This window comes from Copadichromis virginalis, linkage group LG16 (genome assembly GCF_057382275.1).
Source record: "Copadichromis virginalis isolate Kocher_CV1m ecotype Utaka linkage group LG16, C_Virginalis_male_GT1.1, whole genome shotgun sequence".
In the NCBI taxonomy this organism is placed as follows: Eukaryota; Metazoa; Chordata; class Actinopteri; order Cichliformes; family Cichlidae; genus Copadichromis; species Copadichromis virginalis.
The window spans coordinates 34,081,791-34,102,680 of NC_140633.1; the positions used below are offsets into that span (position 1 = coordinate 34,081,791).

Genomic DNA, 20,890 nt, shown 5'->3' on the forward strand with positions numbered 1-20,890 from the left:
CAACTAATCAAGCAAAGGATTCTGTCAAGCAAAAGATTTGAGTGTGAAGGAGTTCATCATCTATCGTTCACCGAAAATAAGGGATTTCATGTCTGCAACAATCTGACAATCCATTAAGTCGCGCGCCCAGTGTAAGAGCTAACCATTACAACCTTACCGTGCGATGGTGGTTTGATGGCAGGGTTTTTAATCTCCTTCATGGTAGAAATGATTAGTTGTTCAATATCTGATAGATTATTGATATCTGCTGCATGGAAAGCACGGTCTGATTTTTGTGCAATAGACTGAATCTCAAGGGTGTCTGCATGATCTATTCCAACCACAAAAGTTGTTACACCCATTTCATTCAAGTTTTCAGCAGCATTTCTGACATCATCACTGGAACGTCCACCAATTAAAAGAATCAAAATCTGGGGGACACCTTGCTGGTGCCTACTTCCAGAGGAAGCTGTTAAAACATTATCCTTGACATACTGCAGGGCTGCACCAGTATTGAGGGGTTCACCTCCTTTATGCCTCAACCTTCGCAAACTGTCAGCAACATCTTGCTTTGTGTTGTATGTATTTAGGAGAAAATCAACAGAAGGTTCTCTGCTGTACTGCACTACTGAAACACGATCTTTGTTTTTGTCCACACTGAGTGTCTCCATGATTCTTCCAACAAAGCCAAGAACAGCATTGAAGGTTTTCTGCATTTTATCAGAGGAATCCAGTAAAAACACAATATCACGTTGAATGGGTTCATTTTGACCTGCAGGATCTTGACAGAAATGATGATGCTAAGTTAGAGTTAAGCATTATAAGACAGATAGACCATGAAAACATCAATAAAAAGCCTTACCTAAAGGACTTTGTGATTTTTGTCTTGGCTGCTGCCGAGGAACCCTTTTTAGAAGTGACACAAGTTGATCATTCATTCTCTCAATATCATCAAATTGAGTTATGGAGAAGGCATAGGAAGGGTCATGTGCAATCATTTGGAGCTCAAGTATGTTTGCATTACTGGTACCCACACAGACTGGAACAATTTTTTCCTGTTTTAGAGCAGCAGCAGCACTTGCAACATCATCTTGAGATCTTCCATCGCTCAGCAGAATCAATATCTGAGGGACACCTTGTTGATGCCGACTACCTGAGGACTCGGCAAAAGCATTTTTTCTTACATAGTCAAGAGCTACCCCAGTGTTGAGGGATATGCCTCCTTTGTGGTTCAAACGTTGGATTGCACCGAGAACATCTTGTTTTGCCATGTAGGTGTTCAAATTGAAATGTGTCTGTGGATCTCCGCTATACTGAACCACAGAAATACGATCTCTGTTCTCATCAACTGTGAGTGTTTCTACCATTTGTTCCACAAAACTCCTTATTGCTGGGAAGTCACTTTGCGTATTATCCGATCCATCCAAAAGGAATACTATGTCTCTTTGAGGAGATTCTAATTCAGAGAAAGAATATGAAAACCTCGTTTAGCAGTCAAACATAAACATAAGCCAAAATGTACTGTAGTGCAATAATTAGCCATTATGTTGTTGGCAAATATACTAAAACTGGTAATGAAATTCAAAGAATTATTGTTTTAAACGATGTGTTAGATGCAACAATTTGTAGGAAAACTGGCTAACAAAGAAAGATATTGAGAAATTACAAGCTAAGTAGCATATTCATCTTTCACGCATGAAAGATAGATTAAAGCCAAACAAGTTCTTTTGTTCAAAAGAACATATTTTCAGTCAATGATGTGATTATCACTGGCTCAAGGGAGAGCTTAAGAAAAGAAAGAAAAGCTCTCTGGAGTACAAGAAAAAAAAAGGATGGTAGCCAACCAAGAAGCAAGTAACACGTAAGATGTGTCTGGCCAGTGAAGAGAATTTAACAAATGTGAAACTGAATCAATGACATTCTTCAGAAAATAATTCAGTTTCATCACATTTGAAATTAAGAAAGACCAAATGAGCAAGAACAGAAACAGCGAGTCAGTTTAAATTTAAATTATATATTACATTTGTTTCTTACCTACAACAGTAGCAGGCTTAGCTGATATTTCTGTCTGGACAAATGCTACTAAATCTGGCTGAATGGACAAAATTTCAGCAAAGAAAGGCAAGTTGAAAACATATCTGGAGGAGAAGGCAATTTTTTGAAGTTCCTCTTGTCCAGCATTTTTCATTCCAATTGCAAAAGACATAACACCGATTTGCTTTAGTCCAAATGCAGCTCTGGAAACATCATCTTTGGATTTTCCCCCAGTGAGCAAAAAAAGAATCTGAGGAACTCCCTCCAGGTGTCTACTCCCAGATGAAGTTGTGAAAACATGGTCTTGCACAAACTGTAAAGCAGCTCCAGTATTGCGAGATTTCCCTCCTTTATGTCGAAGACTTCTTACAGCATAGATAATAGCTTTTTTGGATCTGTGAGTTATTAGGTTGAAGTAAATTGAGGCATCATCACTATACAGTATAACGCCCACTCGAACCTTATCTTCGCCAACGTCCAACTCTTCAACCATTCTTCTGACGAACTCTCGAATAGCTGGGAGACCATTTCTGGAGTCATCTGACCCATCAAGGAGAAACACTATGTCCCTCCGTGTGTCAACTAGATGATACAAGGATGGATAGAAGATTTGCGAATTACGCATTTGAGATGTTCTAACAGTCATGCATATTTATTAGCATGAGCAAGTCAAGCTCAGTGAAAAAACTGAGCTGTAAAGATGTGAGCTATTGCTCTGAAAAGTGGGAAGAAAAACATCTTTTTACCAAAAAAGATGTATAAGACATTTGAATGACTGATCTTCCAAGTGACTTCAAAGTAGTAAGTGAAATGGACACTTGGAAAGAAAAGATAAAACCGAAAAACACACCAAAATTTATTTCTTTTTCAGCTAGAATAGGCTTTTTAGTGAGAACAATCATGAAATTTACACAATAGAAATGGCTTAAATAATGGGGTGAATAATTACCAAAATCACCAAATAAAATCTTATCAATCATTCGAGTTTAGGGATATGTTAGTTTTATGAGAAAATGCAACTGTGCTAAGGAGTAAAACTTGTCCTGATGAAATAATATTAACTTATACACTGACATGACAGCTTTGTCTTGAGTGTCTTTGTGTCTGTTCAGTGAAATAATAAGTTGTGACTGGACTGAGGGTAATTCAGAAACCTTATATGTGAAACTAGGTTTGAGCGCAATCATTTCCAACTCTGATATTTTGGCATCTCTCACTCCAAAATGTTATGTAAAATGTAATGTTCTTTAAGAGGAAAAGCTGGGCTTCTTGCATTATCAGTGGACAGTTTGCCACTTAATTAAAATCTGGATGATTCCTTTTTAGTCTTCTGCTACCCATGGAGGAAGTAAAGACACTATGCATCACAAACTGTAGAGCTGCACCAATATTATGGCATGTCCCTCATTTGTGCCTTAAAATGTCTATCGCATTTAAATTGTAATTCTTTGTCTTGTGAGAATTTAGATAAAAGCTGACCTGAGTGTTATCTGCAAACTGAACCACAGACAGTCTGTCTTGGTTCTCACTGATATAAAGGTTCTCTGTTATGTTTTTAATGAAGTGTTTAATGTCTGTCAATCCATTTCCAGTGTTATCAGTGCCATCAACTAGGAACACAATATTTATTTTTACAGCATCATCTTGTGTTAAGACAACAATAAGAATCTAATTAAGATTAAAATGGGGTTAACATAAGTTAGATGAGATATAAAGCACCAAAAATTGCAGATTTTGTGAGTTCCGGACACCCGAAAAAAAATAATCTTACCTTGCTGTAGGACGACCTCTAACTCTTCCCTTGGTAGGCTCACATAATTATTCAGTCTTTGCGGTATGGTGCTGAGCTCACTGAATTCCTTAACGTTGAAGGCAAAAGAAGGGTTGTGCGAGATGGCCTCAATCTGCTTTGGGTCTGCGTCCTTGACACCAACACCAAACGGTACAACTCCATCTGTCTTCAGTGCTCCAGCGGGTTCCCTTACATTATCCGTAGATTGGCCTCCAGTCAAAACAATCAGAAACTGAGGGACATTTTGTGCAGCACGACCACCATAACTGCCAGACAGGATGGTGTCTTTCATGAATCTCAGAGCGGATCCTGTGTTTAAACTACGTCCACCAGTCACTCTGAGTCCTTGGACAGCTCTTATCACTTCATCTTTGGTTTTATAAGTGTTAAGGTAAAAACTTAGAGTTGGCCTTTCACTGTGTTGAACCACTGAAACTCGTACCTTGTCATCTCCAATGTCAAGTGGTTCGATTACTTTAATGATAAAATCCTTTATGTAGGCAAAATCTGCTTGAACTCGATCTGTGCCATCAATGAGGAAAGCAACATCTCTTTCAGCTCCAACAACTGAAGGAAAAAAATACAATACACATTTATTTATGTTTTGCCAGATATACAGTTGATCATATTTTTATTAGACAAAGAAAACAGAAATTCCAAACTAACCAGTTTCCTCTTGGAATACTGCCACGTCGGTATCGCCAACCACTGTTACCAACTCTGGCATGATTTGTTCAGCAAGGCCTGGTAAACCAGAGAAGCTTCTTGCATGGAAAGCCAAAGTTGGAACAAAGGCAACATTCTGGAGTAGGGCCTCATCTGCTTGTCCAGAACTGACGGTGAAAGTCAAAACACCAGCCAGAGCCAACCTGTCAGCCACAGATTTAACCTGATCTTGGGGTGGACCACCTGTGATCAGAACCAACACCTGCTGGACTCCTTGCCTTCTGCGTGACCCCCTTGATGAGTGAAACATGTTGTCCAGGGCATAATTCATGGCAGCTCCTGTATTCACAGCTGAGCCTCCGGTCAGCCTGAGTTGAGAGATTTTTTCTACAACCTCTTCCCTGGTCCTGTAGTTGCTCAGGTAAAATTCTATTTTTGGACGGTCAGCAAACTGCAGGAGACCAACCTGGACCCTGTCAGGACCTACATCAAGTTGGTTGATCGTATTGATCATAAAGTCTCTCACATAGGGCAAATTACTGCTTCCAACATAGTTTGAGCCATCCACAAGAAAGACAATGTCTCTGACCATTTTTGTAGTCTCCACTATGGTTTCCTCCGTCACTGAAGAAAAGCACAAAAAATGTATTAATTACTCTCTGTGTAATGCCAAGAACATGTGCTTTCAGTAATAGTGACGCATTGACTGTTGCAACATTTCTCTCTGTGCAAATGAAGAATTTAACATGTAAAGTGCCCAATATTTATTACTTCAATTTGTATTTTTTTAACAATTATTTACAAATATAACAGTGAAGAATATTTCAAACCACAAAGACGTAGTACCAAAGTAGGGAAAAAAATGCCAACTAAACATTAAAAATGTCACTAACACAACTACTTACTCAGGATCAATTTATATTTTTCAGCTGGCATGAAACTGACTCTTGTGTTTATACTCCACACAAATCACAGAATTGTCCTAGTTTTCAATTTTGAATGGAAACTTTTGCTTTAGTTGTTTTTCCACATATTTATTCAAAGTTTTCCTTATCTATCACATTTATCAAAAGTTCATTTTAGTCCTAGGTTTCCCTTTCTAATTATCCTGAATTTCACTGAAAGACAAATCATTACTGACCACTTGAAATGAAAGCAACCAGACTTGTTTTTGATTTCTTAAACTGGACTGGACTTTCCCCTGTGACATTAAGAACCAACTCTTTGATCGACACGGTGGCTCACATGATTGTAGAGTGGGTTAACGACTATCAGTAACAATTCCAAGGGGATAACCCCACCATGGGTTAAATACCTCGGGCTCGCCACAGGTTTTTGACCTGAAAAAGACCCTTGGGTGAGATCGAAATTTCTTCACAAACCAAAGGGTGTCCTGTTGCCTTCATTTCAAGCACTTAGGGGCTCAACAACCTATATAGATGTAGCATTACCTGTTGTGGTGGGTACTCCTCCAGCTAAAGTAGAAAGAGCACTTATCATTTTCTCTTTCTTGGTTCTAATCAGTGGTCGTATATCCTTGTCGTAGAACACAGCATCGTCACTAATGGCAATCTGCTTCAGCTGCTGCTCATCAGCTGCCTTTGCGCCTGCAGCCAAGGTCAATACACCTAGTTCCCTCAGGGCACTTGCAGGTTCTTCCACGCTGTCACTGGACCTTTTGCTGGTTAACAACATTACAAGCTGGGGTACACCCTGCTGAATACGGCTGCCCTTCTCTGGCTGCAACATTCTTTCCCGGACAAAGTTCAAGGCTGCTCCGATGTTGACTACCTGTGCTGGTCTTGGTTTGATAGTACTCAAAGCAGAAATGATTTTCTCCTTGGTCCCATGGGTGTTGAGATCCATCTCAGCTCTCGGGGAAGCAGAAAACTGTGCAATACCCAATTGAACTTGATCTGGACCAATTGGCATGCTTTCCACAAACTCTCTGATGAAATTCCGCACATTGTTAATGTTTGCTGTTCCCATTGTACCGTCAATAAGGAAAATGATGTCTCGATTTCCAACTGTTTTTGACTGAATAACTGGAAAAAGAAACAACAAAGAACATTACAGTTAGGAGGGAATATTAGATGCTATAATAATCGGTCTATAAGACTAAGTTTTTGGCTGACAAAACTCTGAAAATATATTCTGTTAATAAATGTATATTTTGTATTTGCATTAAATAATTTGGCATGAGGGTAAAGTATTACTGACATGGAAAAAAGTAGGACAAATTCAGATGCCTTCTAATAGACATCAATTACAATTTACAAAATGTTAGAAATGTTGTAACAGCTATAGATCAAGTGATAAAGTGATTTATTTTATTTCCTGAAACCCATATATTTTTATATTTTTACAAAGTACAGCTAGTGTGCATGCTCCTTTGAAAATAAGTTAAATACGCTAAAACTATCAGATTTTAAAAATCAATTTAAACTGCATAAATAATACAAATGCACAAAGCTCTTTCTGTTAACTGATTTAACTAAGATGATCTTATGCCATTGTTAAAAATATATATTGTCTAATAAACCACATTTTGAGCAACATACATCCTAGTTACCTAAAAAAAAAAAAGCTGTAACTCTTTGTAAAATGTAATTTAAAAAGGAATTCGATTATCTGCTAAAAGCTTAAATTCTGCATTTAATTACAATGATTACAACCTATCAGATACTGAAACTGAGAAATTTGTTTATTGAAAAATACATTATCATTTTGATTTTCTTTTTTCCAGAATCACTCTGGGAAAAGAAGTTGCATCAAATGATTATAAAATAGCATCCCAGAGAGTTAGAGACATTCACTGCTCAGTGATAAACTCTTCCACAATTTGAGAATACAAATTCTGAACACAAAATTGAAGAAATAATAAACAATAAAATTTGGATTTCAAAATCTACAGGTATTAAATATTACATATTAAAATATTCTGAGAATCCAAAGACATTTTGTGTAAAAAGGTTGAGGGCCAAAATCACAATGGAACAGTGGATTACCTTTGTAGTGAAAAATAACTGCTGATAAGACTTGTGAAAAGTTTTAAACACATTAGAATCTTACTATTTGCCCATACATTGTTGCCTCTTACATTGAATCTTTTTAATGAGAACATATTTTCCAGCAACATAGCTTTGTAGTAAAAGAGCTTAGATGCTAAACTGGCCTTCCTGCAGTCCAGACCTGTACTCAATTGAAAACATTATGAAATAAAACAATTACAGAAAAGGCCACTGCTGAGCAGATAAAATTATTTACCAATCTTGAATTCACAAAAACTGACCTACAAGACAAGCTAAACATATATACAATCAATTCCAAAAATGTTCTCAGTTTCAACATTTGATATGCTGTTTTTATAATGATTTCTTCTTATTGACATCATATTCCAACTTTTATGGAAACACAAGCACCAGACCTACATACAAATATATTTTTCTTATTAGGCTGTCTGGTACTAATGACATCTTTATCTTCATCAAACATTTATGTAAGTTAACCCTCTCAGGCTCAAATTAAGTTTTTTGTTGCTAATGCACAACCAAGTCCTGCAGTGGTACTTCTGAGTAAAAGAAAACCTCATAAAATATGTATGTGGGGTAATCAGGTTGTTAGTTTTTAACTGTTGCAAATCGGCAACGTCTGCCTTGAGAGGGTTAATGGAATGGAGTCAAATTTCAAATATTTTTAAAATGGTAATAAGACTTCTAAGTGTTACCACTTCTGTTATAAACTTAAAATTAGGGATATAGAAACTAACCTACCATATGCACTATAACATATCAATTGAATTATGAAGTCCCCTTCCACAACCGTAATGCCCCGCCAGGGTTTACTGAGAAGTTACATACCTTCTGTGAACTCATTCTGAACTATAATAATGCGCTGGATCACCCCGTTAATGAGTGGAAGCAGTTGGTCACCAATGTTTGCAACTTCTCTGACATCAGAGGCTGACTGGACAAAACTTATATCTGTAGCAATTGTTTCCAGATCTGCAGTGGCAGTGTCACCAATCGCCACGCCGAATGTGATAACACTGGCCCTCTTAAGAGCTCGGTCACCAGCACCAGTATCATCAGTGGATGGCCCAGCAGTGATAACCACCAACATCTGGGGCACACCCTCGTCAGCCCTGCCCCCAGATGTTTCACTTAAAAGGCTCTCGGCCACTTCCTCCAAGGCAGCCCCCAGGTTAGATTCATCGCCCCCTGTGTAGGTGAGGGCTTTCACAGCATCCAGGAGTGATGATTTGCTGTAAAAGCTATTTAGATAGAACTTTATCTCTGGGCTGCTGTTGTACAGGACCAAGGCCACCCGAACAGTGTCCCTGCCCACATCAAGGCGCTCAATGATTCTCAAAACCAATTCACGCACATAGGGGAAGTTTGCTGCTCCAATGTTCTGTGATCCATCAATTAACAGTACTAGGTCAGCTGTGTCTTGTGCTTTAAGGAGAGAGAGAGAAAACAAAACAAAATGGAACTTGTGAAAGCGTTAAATAAGTGAATCTGAGACAGAGACATAAATCAAAGAACTCGTGCTAGCTGTGTCATTCAGTGAATAAATCAACAACACTGCAAAACATCATACTGCATGTTGGCTGAACCAAGGAGATTTCCTAAAGTCCTGTAATTTGTCGATTACTTTGCTCCATAGATTTTTTTTTTTTTACTTGAATTCAATTCTAATTACAGTAACACTAGAATTTATGTACAGAAAAGTCACAGTGTTTAAACTTTTTCTTATCTACATGTCTTCTGAACAAAAATACATTTTTCTATATGTTTTGAGACAATGTTAGGTCTTAGAGTTGGATGTATCTCACAGTTTTCTATGGGAATAAATTGTGACAGAACATGATCTGCTATTTAAAATCTGGAGCATCTAGGAACATAAAGAACTAAAAGAAAATCTGCAGATGGGCATAATGCATTAAGAATTTCCATTCTAGAGGAAAACAAATGATTAAATATATAAATAGATATAATCTTTTATGATATTTAATATTTAAAAAATAATGTAATATGCCCATTTGTATGAGCTCCGCTGAGTTCAACCACTCCATGCAGACTCTTGTTACAGACCTCAGATGACGTGACCAGTCATGACCCTGTGAACCATCCTTGGTGCCTGCATATTTGCAGTCATTGAGACGTATGATTTTGTTTAAAAAGAGCAAAACCACATATAATGGCAATGCTTCATTTGAAATGAACATGTACCCTTTGGATATTTGAGTATCTTAAATTACCATTCTTCATTACCGTTCGCCTTTCTTATGTCATTAAATTATGACAGCAAATAGATTAGGCTATTTAAAGATAAAAACATTCTCAAAGTGCTTCTACAGGTCAAGGATGTCTCCAGACAGGTTCATCACTGTTTCAAAAACAGAATATTGCACATATTTTACACAGATAGACATTGTGATTGAAAAAAGACAAACACACATGTGCAGGACACATAAGCAGTGGTGCATGGTTAGCTATTGTTAAAAGCTCACAGTTTGATTTTCGGGGGCTTTAAAAGCTTTTAAAGTGTCCCAGAGACCTTGTTATCTTCCAAAGGTTTTAGAAGAGGACACTGGGGAAGATCTGATCTTCTGAAAATGGCGTGTTGAATTATAACAGAAGCCATTTCAGCCTCTATCAGAGACCTGCCTTTTGCAAAAGTACCAGGTACAACACCTAATGCAGTAAAGTGAACACATGCAAATCGTACTGTGATCTTTGAAGCATTAGAGGTATATTACATGTTGAAAGACAAATCAAAAAAGTGGTGTTAATGTTGCAGGTGAACAGTGGAAGGTTACTGTGGTTAAAAAAATCGTTATGTTAATTATAAAAAGGTCCAGTCACAGCCGCATGTGCAGCAGCTTCTTTCTGCACATGTAGACATTAGTATGGTAGTGACGCTGGTCCCATTTCATTACCTGTCCCTCCTCCAGCCACAGGGGCCTCATTTGCCACAGGAAACCCCCCTGACTGGGTCACTGCATCACAAAGTCCCACAACTAAATCTTGAATTATACTCTGTAAGGCTGGGAAAGTGTCTACACTGAAAACGTGAGTGCTTTGAGGTTGGCTAGCCATCTCCCTGAGCTCCCAGTCCACTGCATCCTGAACTCCAACTGCAAACATCTCCACGCCTGCCATCCGCAGCACTTGAGCTGGCTCGGCAACATCATCCTGCGAGCGGCCGTCTGTTAGCACCACCACCACCTGGGCGACTCCGTCAGCAGCACGGCTGCCCGAAGCAGCAGTCAAATGTGTATGTATCAGAAAATCCAAACCCAAGCCAGTCCGCGTGCCCCCACCACGGTAAGACATAGCCTTGATGTGTGCCAGGACTCCCTGTGCAGTTTTGTAGCTGTTGAGCTGGAACTCAGTGTGAGGCCTGCTATTGTACTGTACAAGGGCAAATTTAAACCTTTCTCCTCCGACCTGGTGCAGAGATTGTATCAAGGTGTACAGAAAGTGTCTGACATGCTCAAAGTTCTCTTGACCCATACTCCATGATGAATCCACTAGAAAGTACATATCAGCTGCCAAACCTTGTGCACAATCTTCCAAAGGGAGTGTTGGGAGGACAAAAGTAAAGACCAGTGAAAAGATGCTAACAAAGTGCACAATATAAATGTACTTCAGTTTGATAGCATCAGTCTGTTTATGTATGTTTAATGTGTCAAATGTATCAGACTTACTCTACTATAGTATCTCTTGAGGTTTTATATTCTAAGTTTTATGTCCCATTTTGAGGTTAACTGTTTGCATTCAGTCTTGAAAGCATAATACATGTAAAAGTCAGAAATGCAAATACAGTTTTATAATCCCTTTGCTTGCATTTGATATTTAAACACTTGCTTATTGAGACCCGGTTCTATCATCTGTAAAATGAGTGCTGCTGCTGACTGCAATGAGATTAAATTAGTTAAACTTACCTTCATCTTCCTGGGCATCGAGTTTAGGAAGAAGTCCTGCAAGCAGGACGACCAGAAGAGCACGTAGCGGTAGCAAATGATGACTCCTCATCTTCAGAAGAAACTAAGAAGGCACCTGTGAAACCAGAATTAGCGAAATATGAGCTATAAAGCATGAATATAAAGTTTATTAACCATAACCATAAAAGAGGTTTTGACACATGGTCAGTGGGCACAGGTGACTCTAGGCAGTGACTGTTAGCTAGGCTTCAACTCAGCAAATTCATGTACCTGAACTGGACCTCTGGTGGTGCTTTTCTAGAATGTTGACAAATAATATGCTTTAGTGTTCAATTAATTGCACTAATAGCTGGTTCAAAATATCTGTGTTCCAATTTTGGTGTGTGGAATGCTGTGTGTGGGAGATGCACCCATTGTACTAGCTGAATGTAGCCTAAAATGTGGTCATGTTGCCTCTTTAATTTCCCCATTCCAAAGCTATCTTTCCAAGGGAATAACTCTGCGATGAGTTATTTTCATTGCACTGTGCGTACATTTTTGCGTGTACTGATGTACATTCATGACAACCTATTTCCACAGTAAGTGAAGGAGCTACAGCATGTGCCGGAGTGGAGAGGGATGATGATCAAAACCACCTGTGAAAATTACCATCCAGTGTGCCTTAGTAATAAACTCTGCCTGGCAGGGACTCAGTTTTCCAGCTCACAAAAATAATGTGCTCTTAAAAGCGGTATTAGACTGGAAAGTCTGGTTTCACAGAGGATGTGCTTTTTTTTCTACTTAGTTAGATTTTCCTTCATTATGATGAGCGGTAACATCACAGGAAATGAAAGAGAGGTCACACATGGTTCACTTAGGACCTTATGAGACCTAAGCGCAAAGAAAGGTCTCAACCCATCAAGAGCCTGAAAAGACAGATCTACAGGTACAGGCAAAACACACACACACACACACACACAGTGGAGGACTTGTCTTTGACATGATTCATTCCCATAACCATCATAACCCATAAATCCCAGCCCACAACTCATTCAAAGCCCTTCATGAACAGAGAAGTCTGTACAGCTTTTCAAGATCCAAGAGCATAAAAGCAAAGTGCAAAAATCGTATCTAAGAAGAAGCTGACAGAGCGGAAATAAACATATGCTTGTAACATCTGCATGACTCACCACTCAAGAAGCATTTCAACTCAAGGAAGTGAATGCAAAAACAAAAAGGTTAATACTTACGAATGAAATGGCACACATGGCCTTTGACCAATAAATTCTTCTTCATTAAGGTAATGATGGATATTAAACCAAACCCAGAACAGTCTTTTTAATAGCATCAGAGCCTGTTAGGAAAAGCGCTAAAAGCTCAGCACTCGGTGGTTAGGTGTGAGAAAAGTCACATTTTGGATCATAAAGGGTTTATGGTAGATGTCTTTAGTTTATAAAAAGGGGAGGTCTTTTTCATGTCAACAAAGTTTGTATTTTCCAGTGCACAAAACGCAAGCTAAATAAACAGACAATTGACCTCTGGTGGAGAATGCAGATATAGCACCTTTTATAATAAAGTAATATATATCAAATTTCTCCAGGGATTGTTTGACCTTGATCCTGTGGTCTTTGTCAAAAAATCTAATTTTGAATGAGCACCCTCAATAGGGCCATTTTCTACAATATTTTACATTTTTCTTGTTCTTTTTTGTTTGTTTTAGTCAGCTGGAACTTGGCTAATGCCATATTTTATTGTTAGCTTATTTTTATTGTGCGAGCCAGCATATAGCTGCCTTGTTGAAGTTATGGAAACTCCTCTAGATTTCCATGCCATGCATGAGCCCTTAAATCTGATCTTAAAAATGTCATGTGGTCAATTGAATGCCAGGTAAAAGCATGTTAGTAAGTTTAAGTGGATTATGCAGCAACTATTTGGTCCAAAATTAGTAGATATTGAAAATGAAAACACAAAAGAAGAATTTTCTGGCAAGGTGTTTAAAAACAACATTAAATTACATCAAGGCACTAGTGTTAGACTTGGAAGAAAAAGCCAAAAAAGTACTATGTCTGCTACAGTAGATTTAATCTATAATGAAGTCTAAACACATTGTACTCTATGCAGAATTGCAGGCACTGAGTCATGGTGTTTACACTTTGCTGTGCACTCTGTTTGTGCAGGCCATGTTTTGCAGATGACCATACAACTTTGTATTTGTATTCCCATCTTAGACAAGTGAGCCAGTATGACCTTTCAAATGCAAACAAAACATAACTTTTCAAAAGTTGGCCTGCAGATGAATGCTGGTGAAGGAAATAAAACTACTGAAAACAGCTGCAGAGCTGTGTCACACAAATAATATCAATCACATTTATAGGGTCAGTGTATAGTGCCCATAAAGTCCACGTTTGGAGTTATTCCTTAAATTTTCAGCATTAGTGTTTGCTTTATGAAACAAACATATACAGTATATAGATCAACCACATAAGGGAAGTGTAAAATATCCCCGTAGTCCCCAGATGCTGTTACTCTCCATATTGGGCTTAAACCAGTAAGAGCATTCATTTCAAGGAAATCTAAGCTGCCTTGGACACTGCGGCAGATGTTTGTGTTCACCCATGTGATTTGGGGTCACACAAAAACCACTGCTCTGAAGAGTTCAGCCAGGCTCGTCCAGTGTGTGAACACTATGGCTTCCCCTCATCACCGCAGAGGAAAACATAGCAGGGCAGGAGAATCTTGTTTTCACTGATAGAAGCAACCAAAACAATGGCAGCACGGGGGACAGAGCATTCATGAAGAAAATTAGCAACTTAAAGCTGCAATTTTTTCCCACTTCATCTCTAAAAACAAGCTGAACAGTTTGTTTCTGGCATGCTACCATCAGGTCCAGGTTTTGATAGCAAACAACAGAGCGCTAATGGAACGTCCAAGCCACAAAGAACAAACAGGGAAAGGTGCAAAAAGGCTCATCAGTGAGCCACTGAAATCAGCACACATTATTCTTTGTCATTTAATCTACTGTGAAGTACACACTGGAAGAGTATCTCTCTGTGGGTTTAATGTGAATAGAATCTTTAAAAATACCATTAAAGTTGTGTTTGAATAGAAATGAGCCAGTAACTGCAATAGCTGTTTTGATCTTTGTGTAGCTTGTAGCCCATTACATATCTTTTTTTCACAGCTTCCACTGGGTGGCGCCGATGTTTAGCCTTTTTACATTTTTAACTTTAGCAAGTTTATGATATTTTAGGTCATTCAACTACCTATATCATCTAGTGTACCTCGGTATGTGTACTTCAGTGAATATGCAACATCAACACTTTGTCTGTGATCAAGTCACGACCATGAAGTGTCAGACTGAAAACACATGCTTTAAGTTACACAAGCAGAAACACTCCACTTCACAGTGTATACAGTCGATTTACATTTACAGAAGATATGTGCTGCAATGTGCCTGCGAACCCTCTGTAAATACAATCGCAGCTGGTCCTCACACACACACACACACACACACACACACACACACACACACATATATATTGGGGGGACATCGGGTGGCACCCACTCCTTCATAATAGTGCCCCACCCACCAATGTCATTAGATGAGAGTGTGGATAAAACCAACAATGAAATATAACTATGTATGGTAACTTAAGTAAATTATGGAAAGTTTTAAAGTACAAGTATTTTATCAAGTAATGCTTTGTACTTACATTCCAACATATTTTCAATGTAAATGTGTACTTTGTACTATAGTGAGGTTCATCACTTGATGTCATGTACACATTACTCAATAGCTGTCTGCCATAGTTGATGTGATGCAACCATTTGCTGCTAGGGGAACATGTACTCCCCTGGTTGGCAGTGGTTCCTGGAAGAGCCTGGCTTACACTGGGATTTCACTCAAATCAGTTGGAAAGAAGGTGCTGTACCAAAAACCTCCTGTGTGATTATTGGTTGCTAGCAGATTGCCAAAGTTGCCTGTAGTTCCAACTATGAGCCCAGCAGTAGTAAAACTTGAAAAAGTGTGACACATACTGGAAATGGAAAAGGTTTGCCTTAAAAGTAAAAGCTGTGGCTTTTGAAACATGTTGACAGCGCTGAGGCACAACTCTTTACATTGAAGATGAACATTCTCCATTTTCACTTTGTGTTCCACTTTTCAGTTTTACAGCAGCTCGGAAAATACCCGGGCAGTTTTTGTAGACAGGTTTGTCACTGCTATTCAAACTACCACCTGTGAAATAAGCTAGTGACCAAGCAGGTTTTTGCCAATCTGTTAGGGAATACACCTTTTTCCCTAGTGACAAGTGTAGACTTACATTACTGAGACTTTCATTATCCCTGCAAATGCCATCACACTCCAAGCACCACTCACAACCATTTGGGACAAACTGTTTCCACCAGTATTTAGGCCTCTGTTACAGAGGCGTTATTCACTTCATCTGGACAACCTGGCAATCATGTTGACATGAATGATTAAGTGGCAGACAAGTTAATGTAAATGGTCAGTGGTCATGTGTCTGCCAAATTTATTATTTTAGATTTAGAATTATAAATCTAATGTATTATGGTGTCATATGTTAGAACTACAAAGTAACTAAATAACTAACTTAATAACTATGTCATTAAAATCATAAAAACTGTAACTCTGTAATGTAATTTGTATGTTTCTACATAATGAGCACTTTTATTTTACTCACTTTAAGTATAGTTAATGCTGTTTAATTTTTTGTACACCACACACACATTCTCAATGTGGATCATATTAACCTATAGGTTTTCACCATATGATGGCTTGTTTTTGCTCCAGCCAAGCACTAAACACTCAACGATTACAGATTTTAAAAACCCGTGTGTTAAACAGTGAACCTGGCCTGAAGTATACAAATTTAAGGCCCTGTGTTCAAATTAAACTATTAAAATTAATGTTGATGAAAGAGCTGCATTTATATAACACAGTTGGCATTTAGCCCTTACAGGTATATTTGGGACATTAAGTCTTTTACTTTGAAATACAATACTATCCTAACTTTAAAATAAAAGTGAGCCAGTGTCAATGGCAGTAGCATGTCTTCTTACATCACCTCAACTACTGGGAGCCACACATGATCTTTCATCTCACTGTATAAACAAGATGTTGTTATATTTGCTCCATCATACTAGATAATGGTTTCCATTAATTTACTTTAATATAATTGAGTCATTAACTATAAATCTACACGTGCACTGCTGGAGAAGAGGGGGAACATTCTAACTGTTAGTTTAAATAAGCAAATAGAGGATAAAATCCACCTAACAGGAAACTTTAATGAGAAATCCACACTTTAATGAGTCATAATAAAGGCTGAACCAGCATCTACACTTTTATATCTTTCTTTTATTGTTACATTTAATGCCACTGCCAATCCCCACAAATCCGTTTTTAAGGCCTGCTCTCTATGCACAAGATGTATCTTTTATATCAGATAAGTGAAATCACAAGGCATGAGATTCTTACAAGTGTTCTGATCGTGAGGTGGTGCTACACCGCCACTCGCTGGTGAACAAATATCACTTGTGACTTTGTGCTCCAGCATGTAAAAGTCAATCCTGCATCTGTGAGGACCTGCACATCCAACCGCACGCCACCCCTCAGCTGTAAGGATGCAATGTGACATGTGTGGAGCAGATGAGAGGAAGCTCAATGATGAAGTTAAAAAGGCGGGAGGGGGAGGCTGGCTGAACAGGCAGTTCTACACAGCTGGTGTGTGTTAGACCGTCTGACACCTGGCAGATGTGTGCTCGATCTGAGCCTGTTCACATATTAAACCTGACACTCCTGTAGCATTGGTAAAGACGAGAGAGATGCACACGCTGGATCAACTTGTAGCCAAGGAAAAGGTCTGTTTTAAAGCCTGATTTCCTTCTGATATACCTTTAAGCTGACCTGTGCAAGTGATTGCACTATAATTAATCTGTCTGCACGCTTGCAGCCACTCAAACGTGCTTTCACCAACCAGAATATGCTTCAGATTTCTTACAATTATTCATGGTTGCCTTCTTAAAAAGAGAAGATTGGGGTACTAAATCCCTGAGACTAGAGCATTCTGAAAACTCTTCCAACTTTCCAAACATCTGCACTGCATCACGGAAAAAAAGAGACAAAAGCTGGAGAGAGCAGAGCAGCTATAAAACACATTAATCGTGATTTATTCTGTATATCTAAAAATCCCTTTTGTTAAGAATCGTCCCGATGCACCACTGCCAATAAAGGTTTTGATACCAGCTTACAAAGGGAGCTGCAGCACTGTCGTAATGCTGGTAGTAAATCACGTCGAAAAAAAATTCAAACACATAAAACCAAATCTGGAGCGCACACCAAGTTTCCTCTAGCATATTTGAATCGCGACCAAGCTCTTCCTCTCTGTATCACAGCAACGGGTTTACACGCAAAACACACAAGTACGTGGAACAGTAGCTCATGAGAATTACTCATGATCATTTTTCCAGTGCATTCTCATTACGTTTGGATTCAGAAGAATATGACAAGTTAATTCATCAAATCCCACATGGATACACTGAAACACTGCTGAACTCCTCCATCTCCACTTGGACAGTCGTACAGGAGAAATGGAAGATTAATGACTCACACCTGGTCAACTAAACCCTGCAGCTCCCCCTTCTACCACCACCAGCACCACCTCTCATCCACCCACCAATAGACTAGCCCTCTTTTGGCTCTCCTGGTGCATCTGGCCAGAAGCATGGAACACTTAGTTCACACTTTTCCACTTGTGCACTGGTTTCAGGGAGGGTGTGGTATTGGGCTGCAGCGGAAACATCTAGCCATTCGACTATTCTTCATTAGAGCTCTCATGTGGGTGGGGAGACTTTAAAATTTGGTTACTATAAGAATCCCCATTCGATCTAATGGAACAAATTATCCTGTTCTATCCTCAAAGACAAAAACAGTAGTCCTCACATCTTGATATTAGTTATTTAGTGAAATCGCAAAGCATGGTGCTTGTGGTTTTACTTGCTTAAAGGATAATTGTATATCATATGGTGCAAAGTAATGCCTTATTTTTCAAGACCTTATGTAGCATCTCTGGGATTTTACACCACATATTTATTTGACATTTATAAAGCAAAGACAAAAAAGTCACACAGAAGACAAAGTTTTAACAGAAGGGGCAAACATGCTTCTCTCTCCACTCACATGTATCATTCACTACATTGCTAAGGTCTCCTCCTTCACCCTAACTGCGGCTCACCTCTTGCCCTCACAGCACTCTCACCACTAAAGTATAGGTTTCAGTGTTAGTGCTAAAAGCATGCTGTTTGATATTTATGAGGTAGATGCCAGAAAGTCTTGCACAAACCTCCTATTATCTCACCCATCATGACTTTACATGTTCTGACTTGAAACTATGCTATGGTCAATGCACTATATATAATCATGTAAAGTGCAACTGAGGTCAAACTTAAAGTAAAAGTGAAATTGAGCGAGCATGCAAACTTTTTCTGCAACAACACCACCGGCACATTCAAAACTTACCCTGAGCTGAAGTAGCTGTACTCCACTGGATTCGTTTTTGAGGAAAAATGATATCAGTTATGTAAAACGACTGAGAACTAGACTACTGGGCATTATCCTCCTGGTAAATTCCCTTCGCTGGCTTTTCCAGCACCCCCCGAAGGAAGGTAGCTGAGCAAAGCAGTAATAAGGCCACTGATAAGAGATGCAGAGAGAGAGACAGAGAGAGGTCGTGAATGAAGAGGGGAAATGGTTGAGAAAGAAAGAAACAGGCACCCTCCCGGTCTCAAACCAGAGGAGCTGTGGTGCTGAGTTCAAGGCTGAGATGGGACAAACTTCTAAACTCCTGGAGTTCTGCCATCTCTCTTCCTCCGCCCACTTTCTCTAAAAAAAGAAGAAAAAAAGGAGGGAGAGGAGAGAAGAGAAGAGGGGGAGAAAAGAAGTAAATGAAAACCAGACACATGGCCCTGTTTGGTCTGGATGGAAGCAGCGGGGAGGATGATGTCACACATCTGGAGTGGGCTTTTCTCTTTACCTTTTCCTACATATTGTCATTTCTTCCTCTATCTCTGCAAAGCCCCTTTTTTCAAGCCTTTGCCATGTCAGCTAACTTGGTGTTCATTTGATTTTGAGATTTCGAATTGTCAATGCATCCTCCTTTTGATGTTGGACTCAAGTGACTCAAGTAAAAGCACAATGCAGTTTAACTAGCTTCCACCAATCAATCTAGTATTGTCAATGACTTATTAGAAGCTATGTCATTTTCTACTGTCTAGACAGCTGATGAAATGCACTGTGTGCGCTGGCCATTAAGTTTCACTAGCTCACCAGTAAACATAAAGCACAGTCAGGACAGTGCACTGGCGCACACTAAAAATTTGAGTCCTGCTAATACATTTTATTGCTCTGCAGCAACAAACTAAAATCAGCCATGAAGCCACGCATAATGACACTGCTTATGAGTTCATTTGTGTAACCACTGTGTCACAGGATGTATTTCACGCTGGAAAACTGAGAGAAGGAGCTAAAAAATGAACATCCACATAAACAATGTTGGTACTTGTTTCTGCTGGATGTGCATGTAGCCTGTTTGCATTTTTCTCTCCTTCATCTTTTTTTTTTTTAGCATGCAAGTTACAGCAGATGCATGAAGCTGGTTTCTCCAGAATCAGTGGAAAAGTATAGAAACATACCTTATAACAAAAACTTGTGCAGGCACAAGTAGTTAGAAAGCTAAATTAGCACATACAGAGCCATGCCATATGTATTTTTTTGAAATTCTTTTAAAACATCATTGTGCCGTGCCTGTCCAGCTACAAAGTACACTGGTATTTTATCAGCAAGCAGCCTGTTTGCTTCTTCTTGTATCATGTTAGTACCTAACATATACAGGACGAAGAGACATATAAAGGACTTTTCCACTAAACTGCCACAAGTTAGTAAGCCTTGAGAGGAAGTACGGAACATTTTTACTCAAGGCGTAAACAGGAGGTCTAGTTAGAGATTTCTCAGTTGATCATGATCATGTTAGCATTTTAGCTAACTTAATATTTTTCTAGCCGTCAACTGTGTTCCTGCTAATTCACAATAGAAAACCTTTGCAACAAATTCCTTAAAATAAATGCTGTGTATCTCAAGCGGACACAGTTAGCAACTAGCTGGCAAACACACTGGGGCATTTAGCCATTTAGCAGCTGAAGAGATATATTTTTCTTGAGGAGAAGAAGAAGAGAATAAAGCTCAAAACATATGAATAACATGAATGTCTCTCATTTGTGTCTTTTCTGTGCTAAAATGCATGTTTAACAGCACATTTACCAAATAAACCTATTACTTGTTACTGCTGTAGATAGCATGATCCTGGAGTCGCTAGAGTTGGATGAAATATTTGAATTCCAAACCCTGATCTTTTCATGGATCATTTATATCATAAAATGATGCAAAAAATCTTAGAACGTGCAGATGTTAC

At 38.9% G+C, this 20,890-nt stretch overlaps 4 protein-coding genes and 1 pseudogene across 5 annotated transcripts in view; all 5 read right to left on the minus strand.

Moving 5' to 3' along the window:
* Positions 1 to 19,224, minus strand: part of LOC146691177 (collagen alpha-3(VI) chain-like) — a 105,214-nt gene extending 85,990 nt beyond the window's left edge. Inside the window, exons 1-7 of one of the 2 annotated variants that reach the window (XM_085434459.1) lie at positions 18,943 to 19,224; positions 11,424 to 11,538; positions 10,416 to 11,048; positions 8,332 to 8,928; positions 5,923 to 6,516; positions 4,472 to 5,095; positions 3,785 to 4,372 (exon numbers count right to left, since the gene is read on the minus strand). In XM_085434459.1, coding sequence (XP_085290585.1) covers positions 3,785 to 4,372; positions 4,472 to 5,095; positions 5,923 to 6,516; positions 8,332 to 8,928; positions 10,416 to 11,048; positions 11,424 to 11,514 — 3,127 coding nt within the window. In that variant the 5' untranslated portion in view covers positions 11,515 to 11,538; positions 18,943 to 19,224. The remainder of the gene's footprint in view (positions 1 to 3,784; positions 4,373 to 4,471; positions 5,096 to 5,922; positions 6,517 to 8,331; positions 8,929 to 10,415; positions 11,049 to 11,423; positions 11,539 to 18,942) is intronic. The other variant, XM_085434460.1, reaches the window with a different exon arrangement.
* On the minus strand, positions 114 to 779 carry LOC146691198 (collagen alpha-3(VI) chain-like; the record flags this gene model as incomplete). The annotated part of the gene is made up of 1 exon (XM_085434675.1): positions 114 to 779. A coding segment is annotated over one exon (666 nt), but the record flags the coding sequence as incomplete, so codon positions are not given.
* LOC146691199 (collagen alpha-1(XII) chain-like) lies at positions 740 to 1,665 on the minus strand. The gene is made up of 2 exons (XM_085434676.1): positions 1,646 to 1,665; positions 740 to 1,461 (listed from the first exon to the last, which is right to left on the minus strand). The coding sequence occupies exons 1-2, from the start codon at positions 1,663 to 1,665 to the stop codon at positions 825 to 827; spliced, it is 657 nt and encodes a 218-aa protein (XP_085290802.1). The 3' UTR covers positions 740 to 824.
* LOC146691200 (collagen alpha-1(XII) chain-like) lies at positions 1,962 to 2,854 on the minus strand. Its single transcript, XM_085434490.1, has one exon. It carries the CDS (start codon positions 2,657 to 2,659, stop codon positions 1,997 to 1,999), a length of 663 nt encoding a protein of 220 aa, XP_085290616.1. The 5' UTR covers positions 2,660 to 2,854; the 3' UTR covers positions 1,962 to 1,996.
* Positions 3,000 to 3,660, minus strand: LOC146691201 (collagen alpha-3(VI) chain-like; annotated as a pseudogene).
* Positions 19,225 to 20,890: the final 1,666 nt, after the last annotated feature.